Genomic DNA, 27,758 nt, shown 5'->3' with positions numbered 1-27,758 from the left:
CACTGTCCAGTGAAGCCTTACTTGTCATGCCGTTGCCCTTAACAACCGTTGGTGCCCGCATTCTCCGCCACATTTTAATGCGCTAGGGTGTTGTAGGGCATCATAGCAGTGACATAGACAGACACAGTCCATATAAGGAAAATATGGGGCATTATTTTCAGCCAACAGGTAGCAAACAGTAAAGAAACCAATACAACAAAAACTTGCCCATCAAGGCGCTAACTAATATAACATATCTCTAAATCATGCTACCAGGGATGTATGTGAGCTTGGCCTTCCAGCCACTTAGAAGCTTGCACATTTAACAGCTGTGCTTATCCTCCTCAGAAACCCATCATATCCATCCAGAGGCTATGCCACACTGAAGCTTTTCCTTGAGCTTTTTCTGTGTCTGTAATAAGGCGACCTCTCTCAGTTGAGCTAGCAAAGCCTCCAGCAAAACTGATACTGAAGCGAGAGTGGAAGTGATGAGTCCCAACACTAAATCCTCCTTATCACTCCAATAAAACCCGGCCCGGAACTATCATAAATAAAATGGCTTAGCACCTAAGCTGCTGCACCAACCAGTACTACCCAGTTTTAATGTCTCACCCAGCTTAACTTTCTGTGACAGATATACGGTATACCCTGTCCAGTATCTTGCCCATCAGCAAGCTACACTGTGTATTTAGGAAATTAATAAGTATAAACTTCTCACACAATAGCTCGCTTTCCACATTTTTATGCTTTAATAGTTCTCAGGTTCTGAGAAATTAGTTTGACAATAAAATGTTTAATATTTTCATTTCGTAGATGCTTGTGTCACCGGCTGACAGATAATGATGACAGTGACTAGACTATATGCAAATTGGCTAATTGGAGTTGAAAAATAAGAAATTTATTTGTTCCATTGGTTCAGGTTATAATAACATTTATCTTGTTGTAGTAAACCAAATACCGTAGTTTTTTTTCCCAGATAGAACTGCTATTTTCAATGTTGGCATACACTGCATGAAATCCACAGTGATACAAATAATTTTGTATGTTGATAACCATTTCCTATTACTTATTTTGATGGCTGCATATGTGAATACTTAATTACTTAATACTTATAATTTGACCAGCTACTTATTAAGATGCCCACTTGTATTTTTTGCTTACGGTATGTTTTTTGCAGCAATTTCATCAAATGGCGCATGATATTCATTTTATTATGTGCAAAGCCCCAAAATTGTCTTTTTTTTCTGCCATTATCCATTTTTGTGATTTTTTTTAGCATAAAAAGACACATGGCTTGCAAAATGTCTAAAAAAATTTACTTTTTAACTGGCATTCATAAAATCACTCCTGAGAGGACAGTAGTAGAATTTTGACAAATTGTAATGACTTTTTTTTATAAATTGCCTTTCATGATTCCGTCTAAAACAGACTGACATAAAAATCTTAAGAAGAACAAAGGGCAAATTGAAAAAAAGGCACAAATCGTTTGATGAATTTGTCACAAAGTTGCTAATTGAAAGGTATTCACACAAAAAACATGGTGGAAATGCAATGCTGAATCTGGCCCATAGTGCCACATGGCCTTATGCAGTAAATATACATCTCCTTAACTGCTCAGAGGATGTGATGCTACCCTTTACTGGTGACATATGCCCATAACACTGTACATACTTTATAAAAGAGTATCCAAATTTACAATTAATTATTGATCAGACTTCGCAAAGTTGTGAATTTTTATAAAATACTCCATTAACTTATTTTGCTTCTTTCTCTCACAAACACCATGCTGAAAATGCTATTTTAATTGCCTAGTTCATGCTTTGTTACATGCTGCTTTGACCTGCAGCTCTAGCAAGAAGCACTAGCATTAAAACACTGCTGTATTTACAATCTTAAGGCCCCTTCACATTAAGCGACGCTGCAGCGATACCGACAACGATCCGGATCGCTGCAGCGTCGCTGTTTGGTCGCTGGAGAGCTGTCACACAGACCGCTCTCCAGCAACCAACGATGCCGGTAACCAGGGTAAACATCGGGTAACTAAGCGCAGGGCCGCGCTTAGTAACCCGATGTTTACCCTGGTTACCTTCCTAAAAGTAAAAAAAAACAAACAGTACATACTTACCTAACGCTGTCTGTCCTCCAGCGCTGTGCTCTGCACTCCTCCTGTACTGGCTGTGTGAGCACAGCGGCCGGAAAGCAGAGCGGTGACGTCACCGCTCTGCTTTCCGGCTGACCGACGCTCACAGCCAGTAAAGGAGGAGTGCAGAGCACAGCGCTGAAGGACAGACAGCGTTAGGTAAGTATGTACTGTTTGTTTTTTTTTACTTTTAGGATGGTAACCAGGGTAAACATCGGGTTACTAAGCGCGGCCCTGCGCTTAGTTACCAGATGTTTACCCTGGTTACCAGTGAAGACATCGCTGGATCGGTGTCACACACGCCGATCCAGCGATGTCCACGGGAGATCCAGCGACGAAATAAAGTTCTGGACTTTCTTCAGCGACCAACGATCTCCCAGCAGGGGCCTGATCGTTGGTCGCTGTCACACATAGCAATTTTATTAACGATATCGTTGCTACTTCACAAATAGCAACGATATCGTTAACAATATCGTTATGTGTGAAGGTACCTTTAGTAAAACACTATTTACTAACTCTCCTTGTATGAGCCTCTCTGTTCACCTTCCCCATGCTTACATAGAGCGAGTGTTTGGAATTAGTGCCTGAGTACAGATTTTTGCTAATGCTGCAGGTCAAAGCAACTTGTAAAAGAGCATGGATTGGGCAGTTAAAACAGCACTTTCATTATGGTGTTTTAGGGAAAGGAAGCAAAACAAGCTATTGACATATATTACAATGATTCATAACTTTGCAAAAGTTGATGCCAAATTTAATTTAAAAAAGTTAAGTTACTCAAGCTAAGTTTTAAACGAATATTCTAACCATCTAATGTATATTTACAAATAGTTGGCTGTACATTCTCCTATATTCATCTCCAAACAGTGAACACATAATTATAGTATTACCATTTCATAATGGCCATAATAGTACCATAACATTTTATCAAGACGGTTCATTATGAGAACTGTTGATTTTTTTTTTTTTACACATGCAAATCAGTAATACTGTATTACCAGTGAAATATCTGGATCTTCTTGTGGATCTTATACTCAAAAATTGACCCTGGAGTATCAGGATTAAAAATTTTCATTGAAACCTTATTCCTTATAGCAGACAGTCTTGTTTTTTTTATTATATTCTGTAGATAAAAGCATCATTAACTTCATTTGAGGGGGAAACCTGCAGGTGGAGATTTGTAGGGTCTGGGCAGAGATTAGTAGTTTTGTACATCTCAAGTGTTGAGATAGTTAATTTTCAGTGATACATGACTATATTATAGGATTGTTCTATAAACCATTTCATAGTAGCTATGTATCCATTCTGTACTTCTTAGGTGAAGAAACATTGTAATTCAAGTAATACTCAGAAGGACTATTTGCATTAAAAAAAATTGGGATTATTAATGACCATCTTGTTCATCTTGTATACCAGTCATATTGCTAATTTAATTTTACTATTAAAATCTAAATTTTTGTGGGTCAGTTGAATTCTTAAAATGATTCATTCTGTTTGTTTTCCATGTATTGCAGAACTATCTGGCAGAGGTACACATGGCATTCAGTCCTTTTTGAATAGGAAACACAATAGTGATACTGTTATTGTGCTGCCTAGAAAGGCCCAGAATTTCCATCCAGCTCAGTTTCCTGGCTTTAGACTCAAATCTAACAATGTAAAATCCTGTATTGCAGATTCCAGCAATGTGGCTGCAGCTAAAGATGGGACAGAATGAAGAAAATTTCAACGAGTGAGGCACTGCTAAGTGATGAAGGATCCATCTCTCCTGCGTCTAGTGTTTGGCTATGTCTCTTTATACTATGGGTGCAGTCTTTGGCTTCTCGTAGACACTAAGCTTGGACAATCATCGTATGGGTTTTGTTAATGTTGTGCTACTTATTGAAAGACTCATTCTAAGACACAATGACTGGACAACTAAGTGAAGATACTTCAGAGTCTCCAAACCTGAACTCAGATGAGTTGGAGTGCAAGATATGTTATAACCGTTACAATTTAAGACAAAGAAAGCCAAAAGTTTTGGGCTGTTGTCACAGAGTATGTGCCAAATGCCTTTATAAACTTGTGGACTGTGTGGAGTCTCCACAGTGTGTCATAGTATGCCCATTTTGTAGGTTTGAGACACGGTTGCCTGAGGATGAAGTCAGTAGCCTCCCAGATGACAACAACATCTTACTTAACCTGGCGTGTGGTGGGAGAGGAAAGTGCACTGGAGACAATCCAACAGAGTTGCTTCTCACCCCAAAGCGTCTTTCAACTCTGGTGACACCTTCTCACAGTTCTACCAACTGTCTGGTAATCACTATCATGGAAGTCCAAAGAGAAAATTCGCCATCTCTCAATGCAACTCCGGTGGTAGAGTTCTACAGGCCTACTACATATGACCCAGTTACAATGCCTCAAAATTGGACTGTGTGGAACTGTACATCTTTAATCTGCCAAATCTCTGTGCGTGTCTTTGTTTGGTTGCTAGGTCTACTTTACTTTAGTTCCTTGCCTTTAGGGATTTATCTGCTGGTGTCAAAAAAGGTAACTCTCGGAGTAGTCTTTGTCAGCCTTGTCCCTTCCAGTCTTGTTATACTAATGGTATACGGCTTTTGTCAGTGTGTCTGTCATGAATTCTTGGATTGTATGTCCACCTCATAACTAACACATCATGAGAAACATACCCCAATGAAATAATATTCCAAATTATTGCAACACACATACATTCTGCACATTTTGGGGAATAAAATCTTATTACTTCAGCTCTTGAGCAAGCACAGTAACTACCGAGAACAATGACACTTGGGTTCTTCTTCAGCCTAAGTAAAATTCTAGGAAAGGGTCATTCCTGTAAGGCAGAAGGAAACTGCCACTTACTGTATAATTACTGTATGTCTTATACTAAAATATGTTGGTTGTGAAACAAACTTCTTTTATTATACTACATTGCTTATTGCTGTTTATGACTTGAATTGCATTTTGTATTCCTATTGTAAATTAGTTGAGTTTTTATCAAACTCCTGTAACAAGCTGTTGTTTTTGGTAATGTTTACTGAGATATTCTCAGTGAGTGCTCTTATTTCATGGTAAAACAATAATTCTAGCTTTATTTCTGTTTATTTTTTATTCAGCATTATCAGAAAATGTTAGCAGTCACAGCAGGGTATCTGTGGATAATACAGCAATACTCTAGACACATGATGTTTACTTGATAACTCAGGGAAAATAATGTCTATTCCCATCTTAGGAAATGTGGTAATAATAATTGCTCTAATTTAATAGAGCCGAGTGGATCTTGGCCTTAAAAACCTTGGGAATAAAACGCTATGAGCAGTGATGATTGTATATTGATATAGAATGCAGTGATGTTAGAATGTAATTTTAATTTTACTAAAAGTTCGCCATCGGGATCTGCAGCCCGCCATCTGACAAAAATGCAAATTTAATTTGCTATCCAAATCATGGGCTATGTATGACAGTTAATAAAAAATCCCTCCTCACTAATTAATATGATAATAACTAGGCAACGTACATTTTTTAAGGAAATGTATCATCAGAATATAACCGAATTTTAAATCAGATTTTTGTAACAAATGTAATTAAATAAAAGGCAATGTTTATTTTTTTCATACTCCGATTCGTATTAAAAAAAATTAAAAAACATAAATTAGCAGTCTTACAATTTTCTTACAATTTTCACGTGACTTTTTAATGACAAATTTAAGTTTTATTCAGTTTTCACAGAGTAAAATCAATTGAGCAAAGTAATAAAACTGGAATATAACAATTGTGCATTCAGTAACTCGAACTGTCACCACTGCAGCTTTTTTAGACTTATACTTCCTACCTATCATTTCAGGAAGAGTTTCCAGCAGTTTCCATATCATCAGAGTCCAGATAAGAATTACAGGTAACATTTCTATAATTTCTGAAAACTGCAGATCCACCAATCACAGTAGGTAATTAACCCTACTACCAGTCTTATACAATGATCTTTGCACATGCACAATATATGCTTCAAGCTCCATTAGCGAGAGTGAAAATAGCAAGATTTTTCATTTTTTATTTTTAATACAGACTGAATGGAAAATAACAACATTGCCAAAAATGAGAACAACAAAAATTACACAGAACACAAAAACCTGATTTAAAAATAGTCCATTTTCTGATGAGACATGCTCTTTAAATACTTAATTTTTAAAAGTCTGGCCAATAAACCAATGTTGGATACAGAAAATTCTGAAAAGAGATGCCCATAATTAGAAAAATTGTTTTATTTTTCTCTCCAGAAACAGTACCACTCTTGTATATGGGTTGTGCCTGGTATTGCAGCTAAGCTCAATAACTAGAATGTAAATGAACTGCGTAGTGCTGTTTCTGAATTTGGCTTCTATTCCTGCACAACCTATATGTGCCACAAATGGAGACCCTAAACAAGCAGGCTGCAGACCCCTGCACTGTGCTGAGATTTTCTCTTGCTGTTTACTACTAAGTGATGTTTTCGATGAAGGCGGTGTGGCGTTGTAATTTCCTGTTTACTTGACGATAATTATAATGTAATACTTTATTCAAGTTCAATATATTTAGCAGCTGTAGTTGACGATTGTTAATTCCATGTATGTATTTAAATCTTGTTCTGCCGGGCAACTGAGCTCATTGTATCCGGCGCCCACTGAAAGAAGATCATGGAAAAATTCATGAATACAAAATGGATTGTGTCCTATAAATGGATGTAAAATTAATGTTGCAGATTAGATGTAATATGTTCCACGATATATAGAGTTCAATTCATTGGCAAATTATGCCAATCCATTTAAAATATTAATATTGTGCAGTGAGCTGCAGCATCAGTCTCTGGAAGTGCAGTGACCTTAGAAAGGACAGAGACTATAGTAATTAATCCACATAATTAAAACATCAACATGTGTATGTGTCACCCAACTGCACCATCATTTATTTTATATTGATGGTTTAAACAATTGGAATTTGGTACAAATACGATCCAAAAGAACCCAATGTTTTAAATGAAGGCATAAGTAATGAATTCACTCATCTTACTTAAGAACCATGTATGCCTGTAATAAATCTGGAACGTTTATCAGATTTCAACCTTCAGCACAATTATTCAGATATTGTGGGTGAATGAAATGTCTCACTTGGGACTCACAGCAATCATCTGCCTCATCATCAACATGGAAGATCACAGGAGGAAACACAAACAAACCAGAGAGGTCATACAATACAGTCTCAAATAGAACTACATGCACATACATAAACTATAACAGCTAACACAGCGCCACCTACTGTCTTCTTGAGAGTCCCACACAACATAAGCCTGCAGCTCTTGTATACTACAAAAGAACAAGGAAATTAGGCCAACAGTTCAATAACCAGGTATGAGGCTTGATTAGATATTCTGTATAAGGAATGTTAGCATGTGTCCTGTGTTCCTGTTTTCGCTTTGAAGATGACTTTAAAGTGTAACTCCACACCTTTTATTAATTTGAGCTCTGGAGTGGTGCCACTAATATTAGTTCCTTGACCCTAGTCGTATACTTACCAGTTGCCGTCTTCAGCAGTTCCTGGGGGCCAGTCCAGTCAAATCCGCCATCTTGTGGCCGCAAATTCTAACTGACCAGAGTCAGAGGTAATGGTGGCAAGCACGCAATGCAAGTCTTTGAGAGCCTAGTTCTGGCCTCATTCTAAAGTCTCTAAGACTTTCATTGAGAAGTGACCTCTTGCTCACCCAGCAAACACTGGCAGGTCACAAACTGCTGGAGAACGACCGTAACAAAGCCAATAACAGAACAAGACATTGCCTGGTAAGTATAGGACTAGGAGCAGTGACCTTAGATTAGTAACACCATTTCAATGGTAGAATTAAAAAAATGCTGGGGTGGTGCGTTAATTGATCTTACTGTTTTCAAAGATTGCTACGTGATTAGAAGCCCACTTACTCCATTTTACTGAGACTGCTTGTAATCAAGAAGTAAAGAGTATGCAATATTACTAAGAATATATTTGAATGGTAAAACCATAAAGCATTATATTTTGGCCCTGATTCATTAACACTGACTCTTTTCACGTCAGTCACGATGAACAGGAGTGCTTTAGTCAAAGGCAACCAATTTATTCAGAAGCCCACACCTCTTTAATGAATCAGGAGCGTCTTAGAAGTGGCGTGGATACTAGAGTAAGATTTCTGGTGTAAGGTACACCTCAGCTCATCCTGTCCCAGCTCCACCCATTTAAGAACAACTGGGCGAAACTGGTGGGAGATCCCTGAAGTCTCAAGATTTTTGCGAAACTCTGCAAATGTGCAAAAATTTGCGACTTTACAGAGCAATTGATGCCTAACTCCTGACTTAATTGCTTTGATGAATCAGGGCTTTTATGTTCCTTAATTTTAGATATTTAATATGATACAGTGATCAAATGCAGAATACTCTCATCAAGTCATTCAGCAGAAACATGTCATTCAAGGATGTTTCTGTGCAGACCTTGTGTGTAATGGGACTCTGCAGATTAGAAGGTTAAGGCATTAATATAATTAATCCCTTTAAAAACAGTCGAATATTGACCATTTACCAGCCATTCACGATTTACTTCTCTAGCTGGTTTACAAGTAGTAGTAAAAAGGCTCTTTTCAGCAGTTGTATATGTCTGCTTACGCCATACAAGTACCTTTGTCATTTGCGATGTACATATAATGCTGCCAGTTATACTGAGCAACTACCATTAAAACAAATATACCATCTATGGTGCAAAATCTATGCTGGATATAGTTATGTGGATAGAATAGCAGATGAAATATGTGCCAGATTGGTAGCTTCCTCACTCCTTTTATTCCTCACTCCTTTTAACATAATTGGGCATAGCCATTGATGTCATTTCATTCTGTACCACGTTTGATCCAAAGTTTACTGTACTTACTGGTATACACTAGTGTGATAGATAGTGCAAACTTGTTCTTGTGTTGAATTGTTTGGAGCTAACCTTGAAACCGTGATATGCAGTATGTGACAGGTCCACCTGTAATAAAAGTTTTGTACGTGATGTTTTACAGTCTGCCACTTGTCAGTTGTAGTATGGTCTATCTGCTTTTATCTATTTTGTGATATGTAAAGAATAAAATCAAACACATGTAAAAAAAAAAACCCTTTTCCTTCAATTTCAAGCTGAATGTGAATATGTGTATAAAATATTAATTTATGTATTTTTTTAATACTTTTGATTATTGTGTGTTTGTGTACATTGGGGGCGCCTAGGTATGTTTAACCCCTTAACGACTAATGACGGACATACAGGTGCTTCTCACAAAATTAGAATATCATCAAAAAGTTAGTTTATTTCAGTTCTTCAATACAAAAAGTGAAACTCATATTATATGGTCATTACAAACAGAGTGATTTATTTCAAGTGTTTATTTCTGTTAATGTTGATGATTATGGCTTACAGCCAATGAAAACCCAAAACTCTTTATCTCAGTAAATTTGAATAATTTATAAAAAAAAAAACACCTGCAAAGGCTTCCTAAGCATTTAAAGGGAAGGTGCCATCAAAAAAAATTTTTTTTTCAGAAATTGTAAAAATGTAAAGAATTAATGATTACATTTTCTTAAAAAATATTATCATTTGTTTATAATTTAGTAAAATATGAAAAATTATTTGAAAAGTTTTGGAATTTCCACTTTTAAACACTAGGGGGAGCAGCTGCTGAAATTTTCAGAAAAACCTAGTGTACAAATAGCTCACATTACTGCACTGCAGTAATTATGGGCGGAGTCTGCTGACGTGTGTGATGTCTCCTCTCCTCCCCTTCTGGGTGTTTGCTAAGGGATTAGAGAGGATGATATTCAGGAACCCAGTGAGCAGCCATTTTGTTGGTGACTGCAGAGTATGGCTGCCGTCACACTATCAGTATTTGGTCAGTATTTTACATCAGTATTTGTAAGCCAAAACCAGGAGTGGAACAAATAGAGGAAAAGTATAATAGAAACACATGCACCACTTCTGCATTTATCACCCACTCCTGGTTTTGGCTTACACATACTGAGGTAAAATACTGACCAAATACTGCTAGTGGACGGCAGCCTTAGGCTACTTTCACACTAGCGTTGTTGGCTGTACGTTGCAATGCGTCGTTCAGGAGAAAAAACACATCCTGCAAAGTTGCCCGCAGGATGCGTTTTTTCCCCATAGACTAACATTACCGACGCATTGCGACGTATTGCCACACGTCGCAACCATCGTGCGACGGTTGCGTCATGTTTTGGTGGACCGCCGCCACAAAAAAAGTTACATGTATCGTTTGTTTGTGCGTCGAGTCCGCCATTTTCGACCGCCCATGCACAGCTGAAACTCCGCCCCATCCTACCCAGACCTAACAATGGGGCAGCGGAAGCGTCATAAGACTGCTTCCACTGCCCACGTCGGACATTTCTTTCACAGCATGCGTCGGTACGTCGGCCCGACGCACTGCGACGGGCCCGTACCGACGCTAGTGTGAAAGCAGCTTTATACTGACAAGTAGACAGTCACCGAGGATGGCAGGCAGCAAGGATTCTGGGAGATATGTGGTGGAGGGAGCAGGGTGACAGCAGCACAGAGTATTTCAGGATAGCAGTGTGCTGGTCTATAGGGGCCCCCTGTTTGGTGCGCGGAGCTGCCAGGGATTGTACATAGGGCGCTGTCTTTTATACACATGGATGGACCGTCTGCTCCACAGAAATCCAGGAAAAATTTCTGCGCATTGATGGCCTGTTCTGATCCAGACTTTGCATGCAGACCCCATTCCCCTCCTCAGATCCTGTCTTCCCCATCCTGTCCTGGCGATGTGTGAAAGCAAGGTGACAGGCGCAGTCCGGGATGACGCTGGGAAGGAAATGTAGCCATATAGTAACGATAAAAATGAGACCCCTCTCTTCAGCTACCTCACCAGCCTTCCCCTGACTACACCTAACTGGAGGTCATGCTGCCCCCTCTATTAGCCTACTTTCACACTAGCGTCGGATTCGGCCCGTTGCAGTGCGTCGGGCCGAAATTCCGACGCTAGCGTTTGATGCGCCGCACAACGGGTGCAGCGGATGCATTTCTCTGGCGCATCCTCTGCCCCATTGTGAGGTGCGGGGAGGTGGGGACGGTCCGTTGGCAGCAAAAAACTTTACATTTAACGTTTTTTGCTTCCGGCGGTCCGCCACAACACGGCGCAACCGTCGCACGACGGTTGCGACGTGTGTCAATACGTTGCAATGTGTCGGTAATGTTACTCTATGGGGCAAAAACGCATCCTGCAAACAACTTTGCAGGATGCGTTTTTTCCCCTAAACGACGCATTGCGACGTATTCAAAAAAACGCCAGTGTGAAAGTAGCCTTACCCCAGACCCGCGTGCAGGTGCTCAGCCAGATCCACCATAGAATGGGTCCGCTTTCTGAAGATAATACTGCCATAGTGTTCTCACATAATACCACCATATAGATCACACATAATACCGCCAGTGTTCTCACATACCGCCATATAGATCACACATAATACTGCCATAGTGTTCTCACATAATACCGCCATATAGATCACACATAATACTGCCATAGTGTTCTCACATAATACTGCCATATAGATCACACATAATACCGCCAGTGTTCTCACATAATACCGCCATATAGATCACACATAATATTGCCAGTGTTTTCACATAATACCGCCATATAGATCACACATAATGCTGCCATATAATTCTCACAATACTGATCAAGCATAATACCACCATACAGATCACATAATACCGTCATATAGATCTCACATAATGCCATAATACAGCATGACGCCCGCAGCTCCTGTTATCACACGCATTGAGTTGTGTGTGCAATGGGGACAGATATGCAGGGGGGTACACGGTTCACCAGACAGTATCACACAAGAGAGGATTAGATACACGGCTCAGCAGACAGTATCACACAGGAGAGTATTAGATACACGGCTCAGCATAATATCACACAGTACAGGATTAGATGCATGGCTCAGCATACAGTATCACACAGGAGAGGATTAGATACACGGCTCAGCATAATATCACACAGTACAGGATTAGATGCATGGCTCAGCATAGTATCACACATGAGAGGATTAGATACATGGCTCAGCAGACAGTATCACACAGGAGAAGATTAGATACACGGCTCAGCATAATATCACACAGTATAGGATTAGATGCATGACTCAGCATAATATCACACAGGAGAGGATTAGATACACGGCTCAGCATAATATCACACAGGAGAGGATTAGATACACGGCTCAGCATAATATCACACAGGAGAGGATTAGATACACGGCTCAGCATAGTATCACACAGGAGAGGATTAGATGCATGGCTCAGCATAGTATCACACAGGAGAAGATTATATGCATGGCTCAGCATAGTACCACACAGGAGAGGATTAGATGCATGGCTCAGCATAGTATCACACAGGAGAGGATTAGATGCATGGCTCAGCATAGTATCACACAGGAGAGGATTAGATACACGGGCCAGCAGACAGTATTACACAGGAGAGGATTAGATACATGGCTCAGCACAGTATATTGATAGATGCGCGGTCTAATGTCCTGTGAGGAGCTACAGTGAGAGGCAGGGTCGGTGCAACACAGAGCCTCCCCCATCCCCCTCTGTTACCTCTCTGCAGCTCCTGATAGAGGACATCAGACCGCAGCACTCCTTCACTCTCTCTAGCGATTCTAGAGATTAGAGCCACACACCAGGCAGCAGAGGACAGGGAACGGCCGCTGACAGTGTGAGGGGAGACAGATGGAGCTGCCCCTCCAACAGCACAGCTCTCAGTCACAGTGGAGCTCACAGGTACACTCCACTGTAGGCTGAAGCAAGATGGTGCCGATCTCCTGCCTCTGCTGTGATGTGGAGACAGCCCAGGGGGCGTGGCCACATCAGAGCAGAGCAGCTTATAATGGTAGCTTTGGGGTCGGCTCCCAACCGCAGCCTCCTATGCCCAGGGCTGCCATATTTGCAGAGTGTAAGTGTCGTGCTGGGACTCTTACACTGCTGCAAAGCAAAATGGTGGCGCCCAGTGGCTGCAAAAATAATTATAAGAAAAAAGATATTAAAGTTAAAAAAAATAATTTTATATTAAAAATAATTGTTTATATAAACAATCATTTTTAATACAAAAACAAAATTGTGGCACCTTCCCTTTAAAAAGGTCCCTTAGTCTGTTTCAGTAGGCTCCATCATCATGGGGAAGGCTGCTGACTTGGCAGATGTCCAGAAGGCAGTCTCTGACACACTCCACAAGGAAAGTAAATATTGCATTTAATTTGGAAATCAAGGTCCTATAGTTTGGAGGAAGAGTGGAGAGGCACACAATCCAAGCTGCTTGAGGACTAGTGTGAAGTTTCCACAATCTGTGATGGTTTGGGGAGCTATGTCATCTGCTGGGGTAGGTCCACTGTGTTTTATCAAGATCAAAGTCAGCACAGCCATATACCAGGAAATTTTAGAGCATGTCATGCTTAACTCTGCCAACAAGTTTATTGGAGATGGAAATGTCCTTCTCCTGCAGACTTAGCACCTGTCTACACTACCATTACCTGTTTTTTTAAAACAACAGAATCACTGTGCTTGATTGGCCAGCAAACTCACCTGATCTTAAACCCATAGAGAATCTATGGGGTATTGTCAAGAAGAAGATGAGAGACACCAGACTCAACAATGCAGACGAGCTGAAGGCTGCTATCAAAACAACCTGGGCTTCCATAACACCTCAGCAGTGCCACAGGCTGATTGCCTCCATACCACGCCGCATTGATGCAGTAATTGACACAAAAGGAGCCCTGACAAAGTATTGAGTGCATTTACTGAACATACATTTTAGTAGGCCAACATTTTGGATTTTAACCCCTTAATCCCATATGACGTACTATCCCGTCAAGGTGCCCTGGGACTTAATTCCCAGTGACGGGATAGTATGTCATATGCAATCGGCCACACTCACGGGGGGAGCGCAGCCGATCGCGGCTGGGTGTCAGCTGCCTATCGCAGCTGACATCCGGCACTATGTGCCAGGAGCGGTCACGGACCGCCCCGTCACATTAACCCCCGGCACACCGCGATCAAACATGATCGCGGTGTGACGGCGGTATAGGGAAGCATCGCGCAAGGTGGGGGCTCCCTGCGGGCTTCCCTGAGACCCCTGCAGCAATGCGATGTGATCGCGTTGCTGCGAGGGTCTCCTTACCTCCCACCCTACTGCAGGCCCGCATCCAAAATGGCCGCGGCATCCGGGTCCTGCAGGGAGGGAGGTGGCTTACCAAGTGCCTGCTCAGAGCAGGCGCTTGGTAAGCCTGCAGTGCTGTAAGTCAAATCACTGATCTGACAGAGTGCTGTGCAAACTGTCAGATCAGTGATCTGTGATGTCCCCCCCAGGGGCAAAGTCAGAAAGTTTAAAAAACAATTTCCACATGTATAAAAAAAAATACAAAAATTCCTAAATAAAGAAAGAAAAATTATTCCTATAAATACATTTCTTTATCTAAATTTAAAAAAAACAGTAAAAGTACACATATTTAGTATCGCCGCATCCGTAACGACCCAATCTGTAAAACTGTCCCACTAGTTAACCCCTTCAGTGAACACCGTAAGAAAAAAAAAAACGAGGCAAAAAACAACGCTTTATTATCATACTGCCAAACAAAAAGTGGAATAACACGCGATCAAAAAGACGGATATAAATAACCATGGTACCGCTGAAAACGTCATCTTGTCCTGCAAAAAATGAGCCGCCATACAGCATCATCAGCAAAAAAATAAAAAAGTTATAGTCCTGAGAATAAAGCGATGCCAAAATAATTATTTTTTCTATAAAATAGTTTTTATCATATAAAAGCGCCAAAACATAAAAAATGATATAAATGGGGTATTTCTGTAAACGTACTGACCCGTAGAATAAAACTGCTTTATCAATTTTACCAAACGCGGAACGGTATAAATGCCTCCCCCAAAAGAAATTCATGAATAGCTGGTTTTTGATCATTCTGCCTCACAAAAATCGGAATAAAAAGCGATCAAAAATGTCACATGCCCGAAAATGTTACCAATAAAAACGTCAACTTGTCCCGCAAAAAGCAAGACCTCTTATGACTCTGTGGACTCAAATATGGAAAAATTATAGGTCTGAAAATGTGGAGACGCAAAAACTTTTTTGCTATAAAAAGCGTCTTTTAGTGTGCGACAGCTGCCAATCATAAAAATCCGGTATAAAAAACACTATAAAAGTAAATCAAACCCCCCTTCATCACCCCCTTAGTTAGGGAAAAATAATAAAATTTAAAAAAATGTATTTATTTCCATTTTCCCGTTAGGGTTAGGGCTATGGTTAGGGTTAGTTTTAGGGTTAGGGCTAGGGTTAGGGCTAGGGTTAGGGTTAGGGTTAGGGCTAGGGTTAGGGCTAGGGTTAGGGTTAGGGATAGGGCTAGGGTTAGGTTAGGGCTAGGGTTAGGGCTGGGGCTAGGGTTGGAGCTAAAGTCAGGGTTAACATTGGGGCTAAAGTTAGGGTTAGGGTTGGAGCTAAAGTTAGGGTTAGGGTTGGGGCTAAAGTTAGGGTTGGGGCTCAAGTTAGGGTTAGGGTTTGGATTACATTTACGGTTGGGATTAGGGTTTGGATTAGAGTTAGGGGTGTGTCAGGGTTAGGGGTGTGTTTAGGGTTACTGTTGGGATTAGGGTTAGGGGTATGTTTGGATTAGGGTTTCAGTTAGAATTGGGGGTTTCCACTGTTTAGGCATATCAGGGGCTCTCCAAACACGGCATGGCATCTGATCTCAATTCCAGCCAATTCTGCGTTGAAAAAGTAAAACAGTGCTCCTTCCCTTCCGAGCTCTTCCGTGCGCCCAAACAGGGGTTTACCCCCACATATGGGGTATCAGCGTACTCGGGAGAAATGGGACAACAACTTTTGGGGTCCAAGTTCTCTTGTTACCCTTGGGAGAATAAAAATTTGGGGGGCTAAAAATCATTTTTGTGGGAAAAAAAGATTTTTTATTTTCACGGCTCTGCGTTGTAAACCGTAGTGAAACACTTGGGGGTTCAAAGTTCTTACAACACATCTAGATAAGTTCCTTGGGAGGTCTAATTTCCAATATAGGGTCACTTGTGGGGGGTTTCTACTGTTTGGGTACATCAGGGGCTCTGCAAATGCAACGTCACACCTGCAGACCAATCCATCTAAGTCTGCATTCCAAATGGCGCTCCTTCCCTTCCGAGCTCTGCCATGCACCCAAACAGTGGTTCCCCCCCACATATGGGGTATCAGCGTACTTAGAACAAATTGTACAACAACTTTTGGGGTCCAATTTATCCTGTTACCCTTGTTAAAATACAAAACTGGGGGCTAAAATATCATTTTTGTGAAAAAAAAAATGTTTTCACGGCTCTGCGTTATAAACTGTAGTGAAATCCTTGGGGGTTTAAAGTTCTCACAACACATCTAGATAAGTTCCTTGGGAGGTCTAGTTTCCAATAAGGTGTCACTTGTGGGGGGTTCTACTGTTTGGGTATATCAGGGGCTCTGCAAATGCAACGTGATGCCTGCAGACCAATCCATCTAAATCTGCATTCCAAATGGCGCTCCTTCCCTTCCGAGCTCTGCCATGCGCCCAAACAGTGGTTCCCCCCACATATTGGGTATCAGCGTACTCAGGACAAATTGTACAACAACTTATGGGGTCCAATTTATCCTGTTACCCTTTTTAAAATAGAAAACTGGGGGCTAAAACATAATTTTTGTGAAGAAAAAAAAAAGAATTTTTATTTTCACGGCTCTGCGTTATAAACTGTAGTGAAACACTTGGGGGTTCAAAGTTCTCACAATACATCTAGATAAGTTCCTTGGGAGGTCTAGTTTCCAATATGGGGTCACTTGTGGGGGTTTCTACTGTTTGGGTACATCAGGGGCTCTGCAAATGCAACGTGACGCCTGCAGGCCAATCCATCTAAGTCTGCATTCCAAATGACGCTCCTTCCCTTCCAAGCTTTGCCATGCGCCCAAACAGTGGTTCCCCCCCACATATGGGGTATCAGCGTACTTAGGACAAATTGTACAACAACTTTTGGGGTCCAATTTATCCTGTTAGCCTTGTGACAATTCAAAACTGGGGGCTAAAAAATCATTTTTGTGAAAAAAAAAATAATTTTTATTTTCACGGCTCTGCATTATAAACTGTAGTGAAACACTTGGGGGTTCAAACAGGGCTGCCACTAGAAATTTCAGGGCCCCATACTGGCAACATTTCCGGGGCCCCCTTGAGACTCCACCCAGGCTCCACCCCAGCCCCGCCTTCACGCTCCACCCCTCAAACTGTCCACAGTCCCACCACTCTTTCTTGGAAAAACTCCACTTCTCACCTATCACACATTAACAGTTCCCATCACCAGATCACACATATACCCGGTAGCTTTTGTTTTGGCCAAAAGATTTTTTTAAGCCACCAAAATGACAAGGTAGACACTTTTGGCCAGGCCCTACTCTACTGTAACTAGTGTTGACCATTCCGATACCGCAAGTATCGGGTATCGGCCGATACTTGCGGTATCGGAATTCCGATACCGAATTCCGATACTTCCCGCGTATCGGATACCGGAATCGGAAGTTCCCAGAATTCAAACTGCACGCAGCAGCCAATGAGGAATGAATGGAAGTGTGGGCACATCCTGTTTAGCATGGTGGGCATGTAAGTACTGGCAAGGCTGTGATTGGCTGCTGAAATGATGTCACTCTGCACTATAAAAAACGCTGCCGCCATTTTGCGCTCACTCTGCTGTGATTTCAGTTAGGGACAGGATGCTGTGTTCTAACTGAGGGCCAGTTGAGATAGCTAATTGCTTTATTTTGCTTTCCCAAGGATAATTTAGCAAAACGCTGTGTGTTGTTCACTGTTCACCTTGCTCTTGCCTTGCAGCGCTGTTTTAACAGCGTTCTGCAAGGTCTCTGTGTGTGTGTGTGTGTGCAGCTCACTCTGTAGTCTGTGTGCAGCCATATACCCGGTTGTATTCAGCTCAGGGGGGTTCACACTGCCTCACACAGTTCTATCCATTGTCCTTTTTTGCTCATAGTGCAGCCTGCTGCACATTTTTTCTAAAATTTCCTATTAGTGTTTTTCCACCCGTCTCCAGCTAAACTGTGGAAAAACACTACATAGGATAACCTAGAGGGGGGATTTTGGGCCTTGCAGCGCCGTTTACGGCTGTCTGCACGGTCTCCGTGTGAGCGCAGCTCGCCCTGTAGTCTGTGTGCAGCCACAGCCAGTTGGATTCAGCTCAGGGTGCGTTACTGCCTCATACCGTGAAAAATTTTTTCCTTTTTTTCAAATAGTGCAGCCTGCTGAAAATTTTTGCAAAAATTTCCTATTAGTGTCTTTCCACCCGTCTCCAGCTAAATAGTGGAAAAACACTACATAGGATAACCTAGAGGAGGGTTTTTGGGCATTGCAGCGCCGTTTACGGCTGTCTGCACGGTCTCCGTGTGAGCGCAGCTCGCCCTGTAGTCTGTGTGCAGCCACAGCCCGTTGTATTCAGCTCAGGGTTCGTCACTGCCTCATACCGTTGAATAACTTGTCCTTTTTTTCAAATAGTGCAGCCTGTTGAAATTTTTTTTTTAAATTTCCTATTAGTGTCTTTCCACCCGTCTTCAGCTAAATAGTGGAAAAACACTACATAGGATAACCTAGAGGAGGGTTTTTGAGCCTTGCAGTGCCGTTTACGGCTGTCTGCATGGTCTCCGTGTGAGCGCAGCTCGCCCTGTAGTCTGTGTGCAGCCACAGCCCGTTGTATTCAGCTCAGGGTTCGTCACTGCCTCATACCGTTGAATAACTTGTCCTTTTTTTCAAATAGTGCAGCCTGTTGAAAAATTTTTACAAAATTTCCTATTAGTGTCTTTCCACCCGTCTCCAGCTAAATAGTTGAAAAACACTACATAGGATAACCTAGAGGAGGGTTTTTGGGCCTTGCAGCGCCGTTTACGGCTGTCTGCACGGTCCCCGTGTGAGTTAAAGTCGCTCTGTAGCCCTGCAGAAAAAAAAAAGTAAAGTTCACCAAACACCACTTAACACTTGTGTAGGCCACATTTTATAAATAATAAAGTCTAGTCCACACTTACAACATTAGTGTTTCTTACACCTGTTAGGAAGAGCATTTCAGGAATAAGCACACTAAGGCCTTAGTACTTTTCTGCTTATCTTTATCTGTCAACCAAGATGAAGAGGGCAGGGAGTAAGGCACGTGGGCGTGGGCGCGGAGCAGGGAGAGGAGCAGGGAGAGGACGTGGTGATTCTGTGCCTGCTGCGGGCACCGGTGACTCGTCATCACTCAGTTTCAGCAGGGAACAGTCCTTCATGCGCAGCTTTGTCGGAGAGCGCCGTGCACCGCTGCTGCGTGAAGATCAAATTGAAGCCGTTGTTGGATGGATGGCAGCTAACGCATCGGCATCGACTTCAATTAGTGCCACATCCTCTCAGGCACAGACCACTGGAGAGCAGCCATCTGTCTCTTCACCACCTGCCAAATTGGCCAGGCAGTCAGAGAGCCCAGGACAGGAACAGTCTCTACTTCTGTTCTCTGAATCTCTTGGCTTGGAAACAGGGGGCCAGCCAAGCAGTATTGGAGAAATGGAAGAAGAGGCAGTGTGCAGTAATGCCCAACAGCTTTGTCTCTCTGACTCTGAAGAGGCGGGTGGGTCAGTGCCTGCGGTGACCACAGCGCAGTACGCATCTGATGATGAAACTCAGGTGCCGCTTTCTGGTGCGTACTGTGCTGCCGAGACTACCCAGGAGGAGCAGCTGGTGGCAGAGGGTAGTGGAGATGATGAGGTCCTTGACCCATCGTGGCGTGAGGAACAGGAAGGTGGTGGGAGCAGCTCTGAGGAAGAGCTTCCCCTTACGGGCCAAAGAGGGAGAGGGAGGGGGAAGACTGCGGAGCCTGTAGCCTCCACTTTGGCACCCGTTAGGAGCCTGTCTCTTTCAAAAGCCAAAAAGGGCGCTCCCAAGACTTGCAGTGCCTGGTCCTTTTTTGACACAGTTGCAGATGACATTTGTTTTGTCAAATGCAAGCTGTGTCATCAGAAAGTCAAAAGAGGTAAAAGTGTCAGCAACCTCAATACCACAAATATGTGGAAACATGTGCGGACCAGGCACGCGGTGGAGTTACAAAAACACACTGAAGACCTAGGCCAACCAACAGCGGCAGCTACCACCTCTTCAGCTCGTGTTGCCTCTTCCTCCAGCTCACGCACAGCTGGTTTGGCGTCCTCCCCGGATCGCCATGGAAGAACCTCTGGCACTGTTGTCCAGAGACCTAGTGTAATTCCACCCACAGCACCACATTCCCAGTCATCCTCACACTCCCAGTCTACTCTACAGCCATCGGTAGTACAGGCATGGGAGAAAAGGCGGGCATTCTCGGCCAACCACCCCCGAGCACAGGCTCTGAATGCAGGCATTGCCAAACTTCTGTCACTGGAAATGCTCTCATTCAGGCTGGTGGAGACTGACAGCTTCCGTGACTTGATGGCATTGGCAGTCCCACAGTACAAGGTGCCCAGCCGCTTTTACTTCAGCAGGCAAGCTGTCCCTGCCCTGCACAAGCATGTGGAGGGACACATAAAACACGCGCTACTGAACGCCGTCAGTAGCAAGGTCCACCTCACCACCGATGCGTGGACCAGTCAACATGGACAGGGGCGATACATATAATTGCCCATTGGGTTAATGTTGTTGAGCCCGGTACAGATCGTGCGAGTGGCGCAGGACGTGTCCTGCCCACTCCAAGGATTGCAGGAATCCAGTCTGTACGCATTGACTCCTCCTCATACACAAGTTCCTTAGAATCATCGCTGCAGGAGCCGTCACAGTCCACCTCCACATGGACCCGTGAACGTTTACCTATGACCGACATGAGCACAGCCGTGGCCAAACGTCAACAGGCCGTCTTGAAACTAGTTTCATTGGGGAATCGAAGCCATGCAGCGCAGGAGCTCTGGAATGCCATCAAGCAGGAGAGCGATGTGTGGTTTGTGCCAGCGAATCTCCAGCCAGGCATGGTAGTGTGTGACAATGGCCAAAATCTGGTGGCAGCTTTGGTCCTTGGCAACCTCACTCACATCCCATGTCTGGCACATGTGCTTAATTTGGTTGTGCAGAGTTTTCTGAGGGACTATCCGGATCTTGATGCACTGCTGCACAAGGTCCGACTAGAGTGTGCTCACTTGCGGCGTTCCAGCTTGGCAAGATCCCGCATTGCTGCTCTGCAGCGCCGATTCCGCCTTCCGGAACACCGCATCATATGTGACCTACCTACCAGGTGGAATTCCACGTTACATATGTTGGAGCGGTTGTGTGAGCAGCAGCAAGCAGTAATGGAGTACCAGCTGCATCAGGCGCTAAAAAGTCGCAGTCAGCGCCGCTCAGACTTCACAACCACAGAGTGGGCCACTATGAAGGACGTCTGCCAGGTTTTGCGTCCTTTTGATTATTCCACGCGGATGGCAAGTGCAGATGATGCACTAGTCAGCATGACTGTCCCCCTTATCTGCCTGCTTCAGCAAACTTTGCAAGCGTTAAGGGATGATGTTGTGGAAGAGGTGGAGGATGAGGAGTCACCTTTTCCATCAGCTTCTGGAGAGTCAGCGCCCCTGCGTACCCCTTTGTGAGGAGGATGAGGAGGAGTCAATGGAGGAGGAAGAGCTCCGTCCAGAGGAGGGAGTGAGACAATTGTCCAGTGGTCAGTGTGTACAGCGAGGGTGGGGTGATAAAGAGCGGGCAGAGATCATGTCTCAAGCAGGGGACAGCGTTTCTGGGCCAGTTGGCAGTCTGCAGCACATGGTGGATTTCATGCTGCAGTGCCTGAGAAACGACCACCGCATCGACCACATTCTCAACATGCCTGATTATTGGGTGTTCACCCTCCTCGATCCTCGCTACCGGGACAACGTCCAAAACCTCATCCCAGCGTTGACCCGGGAGCGTAAAATGCGGGAGTACCACGACACACTGGTGAATTCCATCATCTTCTCCAGTCCAACTGAGAGGAGTGCTGCTAGTGCTTTACAAAGCAGCTCAGTGCGTCGAGGCAGTGGAGGAGGCTCTGCACAAAGAGGGAGCAGAAGCAGTGCCTCTGCCCAAGGCAAGCCCAGTATGGCACAACTGTGGCAAACTTTTGTGTGCCCGCCCCAAATGTCTACACCATCACCGGCGGCTCCAGTCAGCAGGAGGCAACGGTTCCGTCAGATGGTGACAGACTACATGGCTTGCCCTCTTACTGTACTCCCAGACGGCTCTTCCCCGTTCAAGTTTTGGGTCTCTAAGCTGGATACATGGCCAGAGCTAAGCCAGTATGCATTGGAGGTGCTGGCTTGCCCTGCGGCTAGTGTCTTATCGGAACGTGTCTTTAGTGCCGCAGGTGGTGTACTAACAGACCGTCGCATGCGACTATACTCCGATAACGTTGACCGGCTTACTTTCCTGAAAATGAACCAGGCCTGGATCTCGCAGGAATTTGCCACTCCTCTGCCTGATTAAGTAATTGGGTGTCATCCAGGTCTCCTGATGTGTTCATCTTTCTACCACCTGAAGTGCTATTCCTGGGCTCCAACACCGCCAGTTGCGGCTCAGAAGTGCAGGCTGCACAGTCAAAACATACGACCCAGTGATATTGGGTTTCAGTAACGTCAGCTGATCCCCAGCTGTGTAGCCGGCAATGTGTCCTGCGACCGCCACGCTGGCACAACAACCTAAATGTAAGGGAACCTGTCCCCCCCCCCGGCGTTTGTTACTGAAAGAGGCATCTTGTGCAGCAGTAATGTTGCACAAGGAAAATGTAGCTCTTTTAGTTTAGCTCTTTGCACACGCAGAACTTAACACTTATAAAATGTGTTCACTGATACCGTTATACCGTCCCGGAGCTGGGACTTTCCTTCATAATGTGACGCAGCACAGCCGTCATTCCTACCCCCTTGGTGCCATGCGCTGCCTCCTCAGCGTTGTTTTAAGCTGTCACGGAGCCTGCGCTGTTCTGTTATCCCTTGGCCATGGCCAATTTGCGCTGCCTGTCTTCTGACATAATTTGGTGTCAGGCTGGCTGCGCCTGTGCGCCCGCGCTGCCCGAGAACCCGCCTCGCAGTGTCTTCTGATTGAATCACACTGCGAGCCTGGGATCCATGGGCATGCGCAGTGCATATCTTCACCTCGGCCTCTCGCTCCTCTCCCTCCGCCTTCTTTAGACTGTGCGCCATCAGCTGATCCCTAATAGCATGCCACGGCCGTGACGCTGCACAGTCTGAAGAAGAGGGAAGGAGGGGAGTGAGAGGCAAGGATATGCACTGTGCATGCCCATGGATCCAAGGCCCGCAGTGGGATTACATTAGACGACACTGCGAGGTGAGATCTGGAGCAGCGTGGACGCACAGGCACTGACAGCCTGACACCAAATTATGTCAGAAGACAGGCAGCGCAAATTGGGCATGGCCAAGGGATAACAGACCAGCGCAGGCTCCGTGACAGCTTAAAACAACGCTGAGGAGGCAGCGCACTGCACCAAGGGGATAGGAATGACAGCTGTGCTGCGTCCCATTACGAAGGAAATTCCCACCTCCGGGATGGTTTTACGGTATAAGGGAACACATTTTTAGTGTTTACTTCTGTGTTTGCAAGGAGCATAATTAAAAGAGCAACCTTTTCCTTTTGCATCCTTAGTGCTGCACAAGTTGGCTCTTTCAGCTACAAACGTCTTGGGGGGGGGTTAAAGGTTCCCTTTCAACTTGCTCCAATCAGGCTTCGGCCTACACTCTGTTCCTCTGCTCCTCCTGCTGTCCCTGGGCTCTAACACCGCCAGTTGGTGCCTGGAAGTGCTGTCTGCACAGTCAACAGTCGCTCCTCTGTTATTGGGGTTCAGTAACGTCAGCTGATCCCCAGCTGTGTGTGCGGCAATACCTCCAATCTGCTCCTCCTGCTGTCCCTGGGCTCTAATACCGCCAGTTGGTGCCTGGAAGTGCTGTCTGCACAGTTAACAGTCGCTCCTCTGTTATTGGGGTTCAGTAACGTCAGCTGATCCCCAGCTGTGTGTGCGGCAATACCTCCAATCTGCTCCTCCTGCTGTCCCTGGGCTCTAACACCGCCAGTTGGTGCCTTGGAAGTCCTGTCTGCACAGTCAACAGTCGCTCCTCTGTTATTGGGGTTCAGTAACGTCAGCTGATCCCCAGCTTTGTATCCGGCAACGTGTCATGCGACCGCCACGCTGGCACAACAAAAATGTAAGGGAACCTGTCCCCCCCCCCCCTAGGCGTTTGTTACTGAAAGAGCCACCTTGTGCAGCACTAATACTGCACAAGGAAAAGGTCGCTCTTGAAATTATGCTCCTTGGAAACGCTGAACTACACACTCATGTAATGTGTCCCCTAACACCGTCCAACCGTCCCGGAGGTGGGACTTTCCTTTGTAATGTGACGCAGCACAGCCGTCATTCCTACCCCCTTGGCTCCGTGCGCTGCCTCCTTAGCGTTGTTTGATTCCGTCATGGACCCTGCGCTGTTATGTTATCCCTTGGCCATGCACAGTTTGCGCTGCCCGTCCTCTGACATCATTTGTTGTCGTCCTGGCTGCGCCTGTGCTTCCACGCTGCCCGAAATCCCACCTTGCAGTGTCGTCTAATGTAATCCCACAGTGGGCCTGGTATCCATGGCCATGCGTAGTGCATATACTAGCCTCTCACTCCCCTTCTTCACGCTTCTTCAGACTAGGCGGCGTCAGCTGATCCCTAATAGCATGCCATGGCCGTGTGTTGTGGGCTTACAGAAGGTCCCGTATGGTGGGAGGGGTGGTAATCCTCACAAGCGACTTCTTCAGATTGAATCTAGGTGGATCTTCAATCTTGGATCTATGGTGCCACAGGACCTTAATGAAGAGCTCTTATTTACGGGGTTCTTAGGCTGAGATGGGGGTTTAGTGCTTTTGTTCCCCTTGGATTTGGCCAGTGTATGCTGCCTCTCAGGAAATGAGTACTTAATTTTATGTCCTGGTTTTCATTTATTCTTCATTTGTCTATTTTTATAGGGTTAATCTTGAGACGCTGTGCACTTAGGTGTCACTTATCCTGATGACCATTGGATCTCATTGCTTTGATGCCTTTATTGGCTGCCGTCAACGTTCAAGTTTAATCAAGCACTAGAACATCTTCCCTGGATCCTAGTGGAATATGGATTTTGTCAATGACTGATTGTCAACATGCATGCAGCATCCATCACGGTCTTTACTTTCCATGCGGAACTCTACATCTTTGGTGCATTCGGCACCACCCTGACTTTTGCCGGATTTCATTACCTCCTTAGTGCCTGCATTGGCTATTGATACCACCAATTTGATGGACTGTCCATGTCCACAACTACCTTCTTGGATCTTGGTGGAATACGGACCTTGTCAATGACCAATTGTTTACATTTTTTCCATCAGGATGTATGATCTTTTCTGAGTCTATGCTGGCTAGTCCAGCTTTTCAGCAATTTCTATTAAGTTGCCGTATCATATACGTCACAAATTTTTGGTATTCCATGTTTACACCTGTGTAGTCATTACTCACTTTTTTCTAATAAACATGACCTAGTTTGGACCAATTGGTCAACTATTGATTTGCCCGCCTGGGCCTAATGTCGGCCATCGACATGCGTTCGTGTTCATGCGACTCATGTCGTTTTTTGGTTTTCCATACGCACATCTGCCTTTTTAGTGTTCATTTTTTGCAGGATAGGGATTACATCACACTGGCAGCATATTGGTTTCTTGCCCCTGGATGTGGCCATTCACATGTCCATTATTTATACGCATCGGACCTAATGATATGATATGGTCCTGGATTATGGTATAGGGTTCCATGTTTTAGTGTGGGTGTGTTTGCCATTAATTCACTTTCATTCATTGTGAATTTATTTATTATTATATTATGTCATCAACTGCGCCTTTATGTATGGGCTTTTCTTTTCATTATGCCATACATATAATGTGCCAACCGGCGTTATTGTGGGTCTTTATTTGGTACCATACCATCTTATTGTTATGGCCCTTGCCGCTATACATTCTGCTGCCTCCCATGACTAGTATCGTATGGAATCCTTGGACCTCATGTTTATGCACACCCTTCCATCATTCTGATCGGTATTTTTCTGCCTTAGCATGTGATCGTCCTGTTAATTGGATAATGTACTCTCTTATCTGCCTGGCTCTGTTCTTCGTACAAGCCGCATTTCGGCTGTCTTGACTCTGCGCTCATTACCGGTGCTTTTATCGGCGCGTGCGCGCTCTGTTCTCCTTGTGTAGTCGTTGCGCATGTGCATGGGCACCATGACAACGACATACACTTCTGGCTATAGCCACTTCCTGTTTTGCTCCATGCGGCGGTCGCGTCTGGTGCTTCAACCCGGCTCTGCACACCGGTTCGTATTTACCTCATCACTCTTTATGTGTGTATATATACCTTGGATACAACTGACGACTTTACTTCCCCTGACGAAGCTGCGGCTAGCAGCGATACGCGTGGGGCTCTTGCCTCACTTGGTCCTGTGTCCTACTGACTATGCGTCACTGACCTGAGCCTCCAGTACTGGTGCTGTTCTTTTTACTTTTTTTAGCACCATCGGTGGTTTCCTGACTGACCTTATGGGCTTATTGCCCTATGTCTATATCTGGTCTGTATTTCACTCCTAGTTATCCATCCAACCTGGGGGTGTTTCTTCTTTATTTGACTCATTTTTTTGCTCAGGATGGGGGGCATGTTCATAGTTAGTCTGTGTATTATCATGGACGCTTTATGGCTAGCATTGTTATGGTACTATTTATGTGTGTACATCATTGTAATCTATTGGACTTGATCATATCCGCAGTATACTGTGTACCATTACTTTGTTCTCAATCGTTTTATTGGGTCCACTTGACCTTTAGCCATTTATCTGTCAGGTTTTTGCACAGTATTTAGGCACCAGGTGTTAGGAGTCGAGTTTCCTCTGCTGCACAGGGGGAATCTCGATCCGTCTCCGCTGCGGTCTCCCATTCTCCTCCAGCCGCAGTGGAGTCTGCTCAGCAGGGACGTCGCTCCCAGTGTCTTACTCGCTCTCACTCTGTACAGAGAGTTACTGCTGCTTCTTCAGCTGCTGCCATTAAAGTCAGTGCTGGTCAGCGGCGAGCGGACTTCCCTGGGACTAAGTCCTTGTTTGCGCACACTGAGCATGCCCAGAGCAAGATCTCCCGTTGGAGATCGAGGGTCATGTGCTCTGGCTCTGCAGCGCATTCCATTGGTCCTCTTGGCAGGCCCTGGAAAGTTTCTGTGGCCACTTCCTGTCCTGCAATTATATAAACTGTGCATGACCGCACGGCCATGCGCTAGTGTACAATTGAATACGTGTGTTTGTTGTGAGTGCAAGTCGTTCATTAAATACCCCTACCCTATTGTATGACTGTTCGCGTATGGAGTATGGCTGCTATCTAGCGCCCGACAAATCACTCAACGTGTCACACACGTATCAGCGTCTATTGCTGTGACCGCCAGTAGTGCGCTTCCTGACCCACGTCTGGGTGCTTAGTGGTGCCTGCCAGCACGGCACAGTTCGCACTTCGGTGCT

The 27,758-nt window shown here is 44.4% G+C and overlaps 1 protein-coding gene across 1 annotated transcript in view; it reads left to right on the top strand.

Annotated features, from left to right (window-relative positions):
• RNF182 (ring finger protein 182) overlaps positions 1-9,242 on the top strand; it is a 202,597-nt gene extending 193,355 nt beyond the window's left edge. Inside the window, exon 2 of the mRNA XM_069730819.1 lies at positions 3,790-9,242. Within this exon, the coding sequence (XP_069586920.1) occupies positions 4,019-4,759 (741 nt within the window). The 5' untranslated portion in view covers positions 3,790-4,018 and the 3' untranslated portion in view covers positions 4,760-9,242. The remainder of the gene's footprint in view (positions 1-3,789) is intronic.
• The last annotated feature ends 18,516 nt before the right edge of the window (positions 9,243-27,758 follow it).

The sequence above is a fragment of the Ranitomeya imitator genome, chromosome 6 (genome assembly GCF_032444005.1).
Source record: "Ranitomeya imitator isolate aRanImi1 chromosome 6, aRanImi1.pri, whole genome shotgun sequence".
Classification (NCBI taxonomy): domain Eukaryota; kingdom Metazoa; phylum Chordata; class Amphibia; order Anura; family Dendrobatidae; genus Ranitomeya; species Ranitomeya imitator.
Note: the sequence above shows the minus strand (reverse complement) of the source record. Positions and strands in the feature narration are given on the sequence as shown.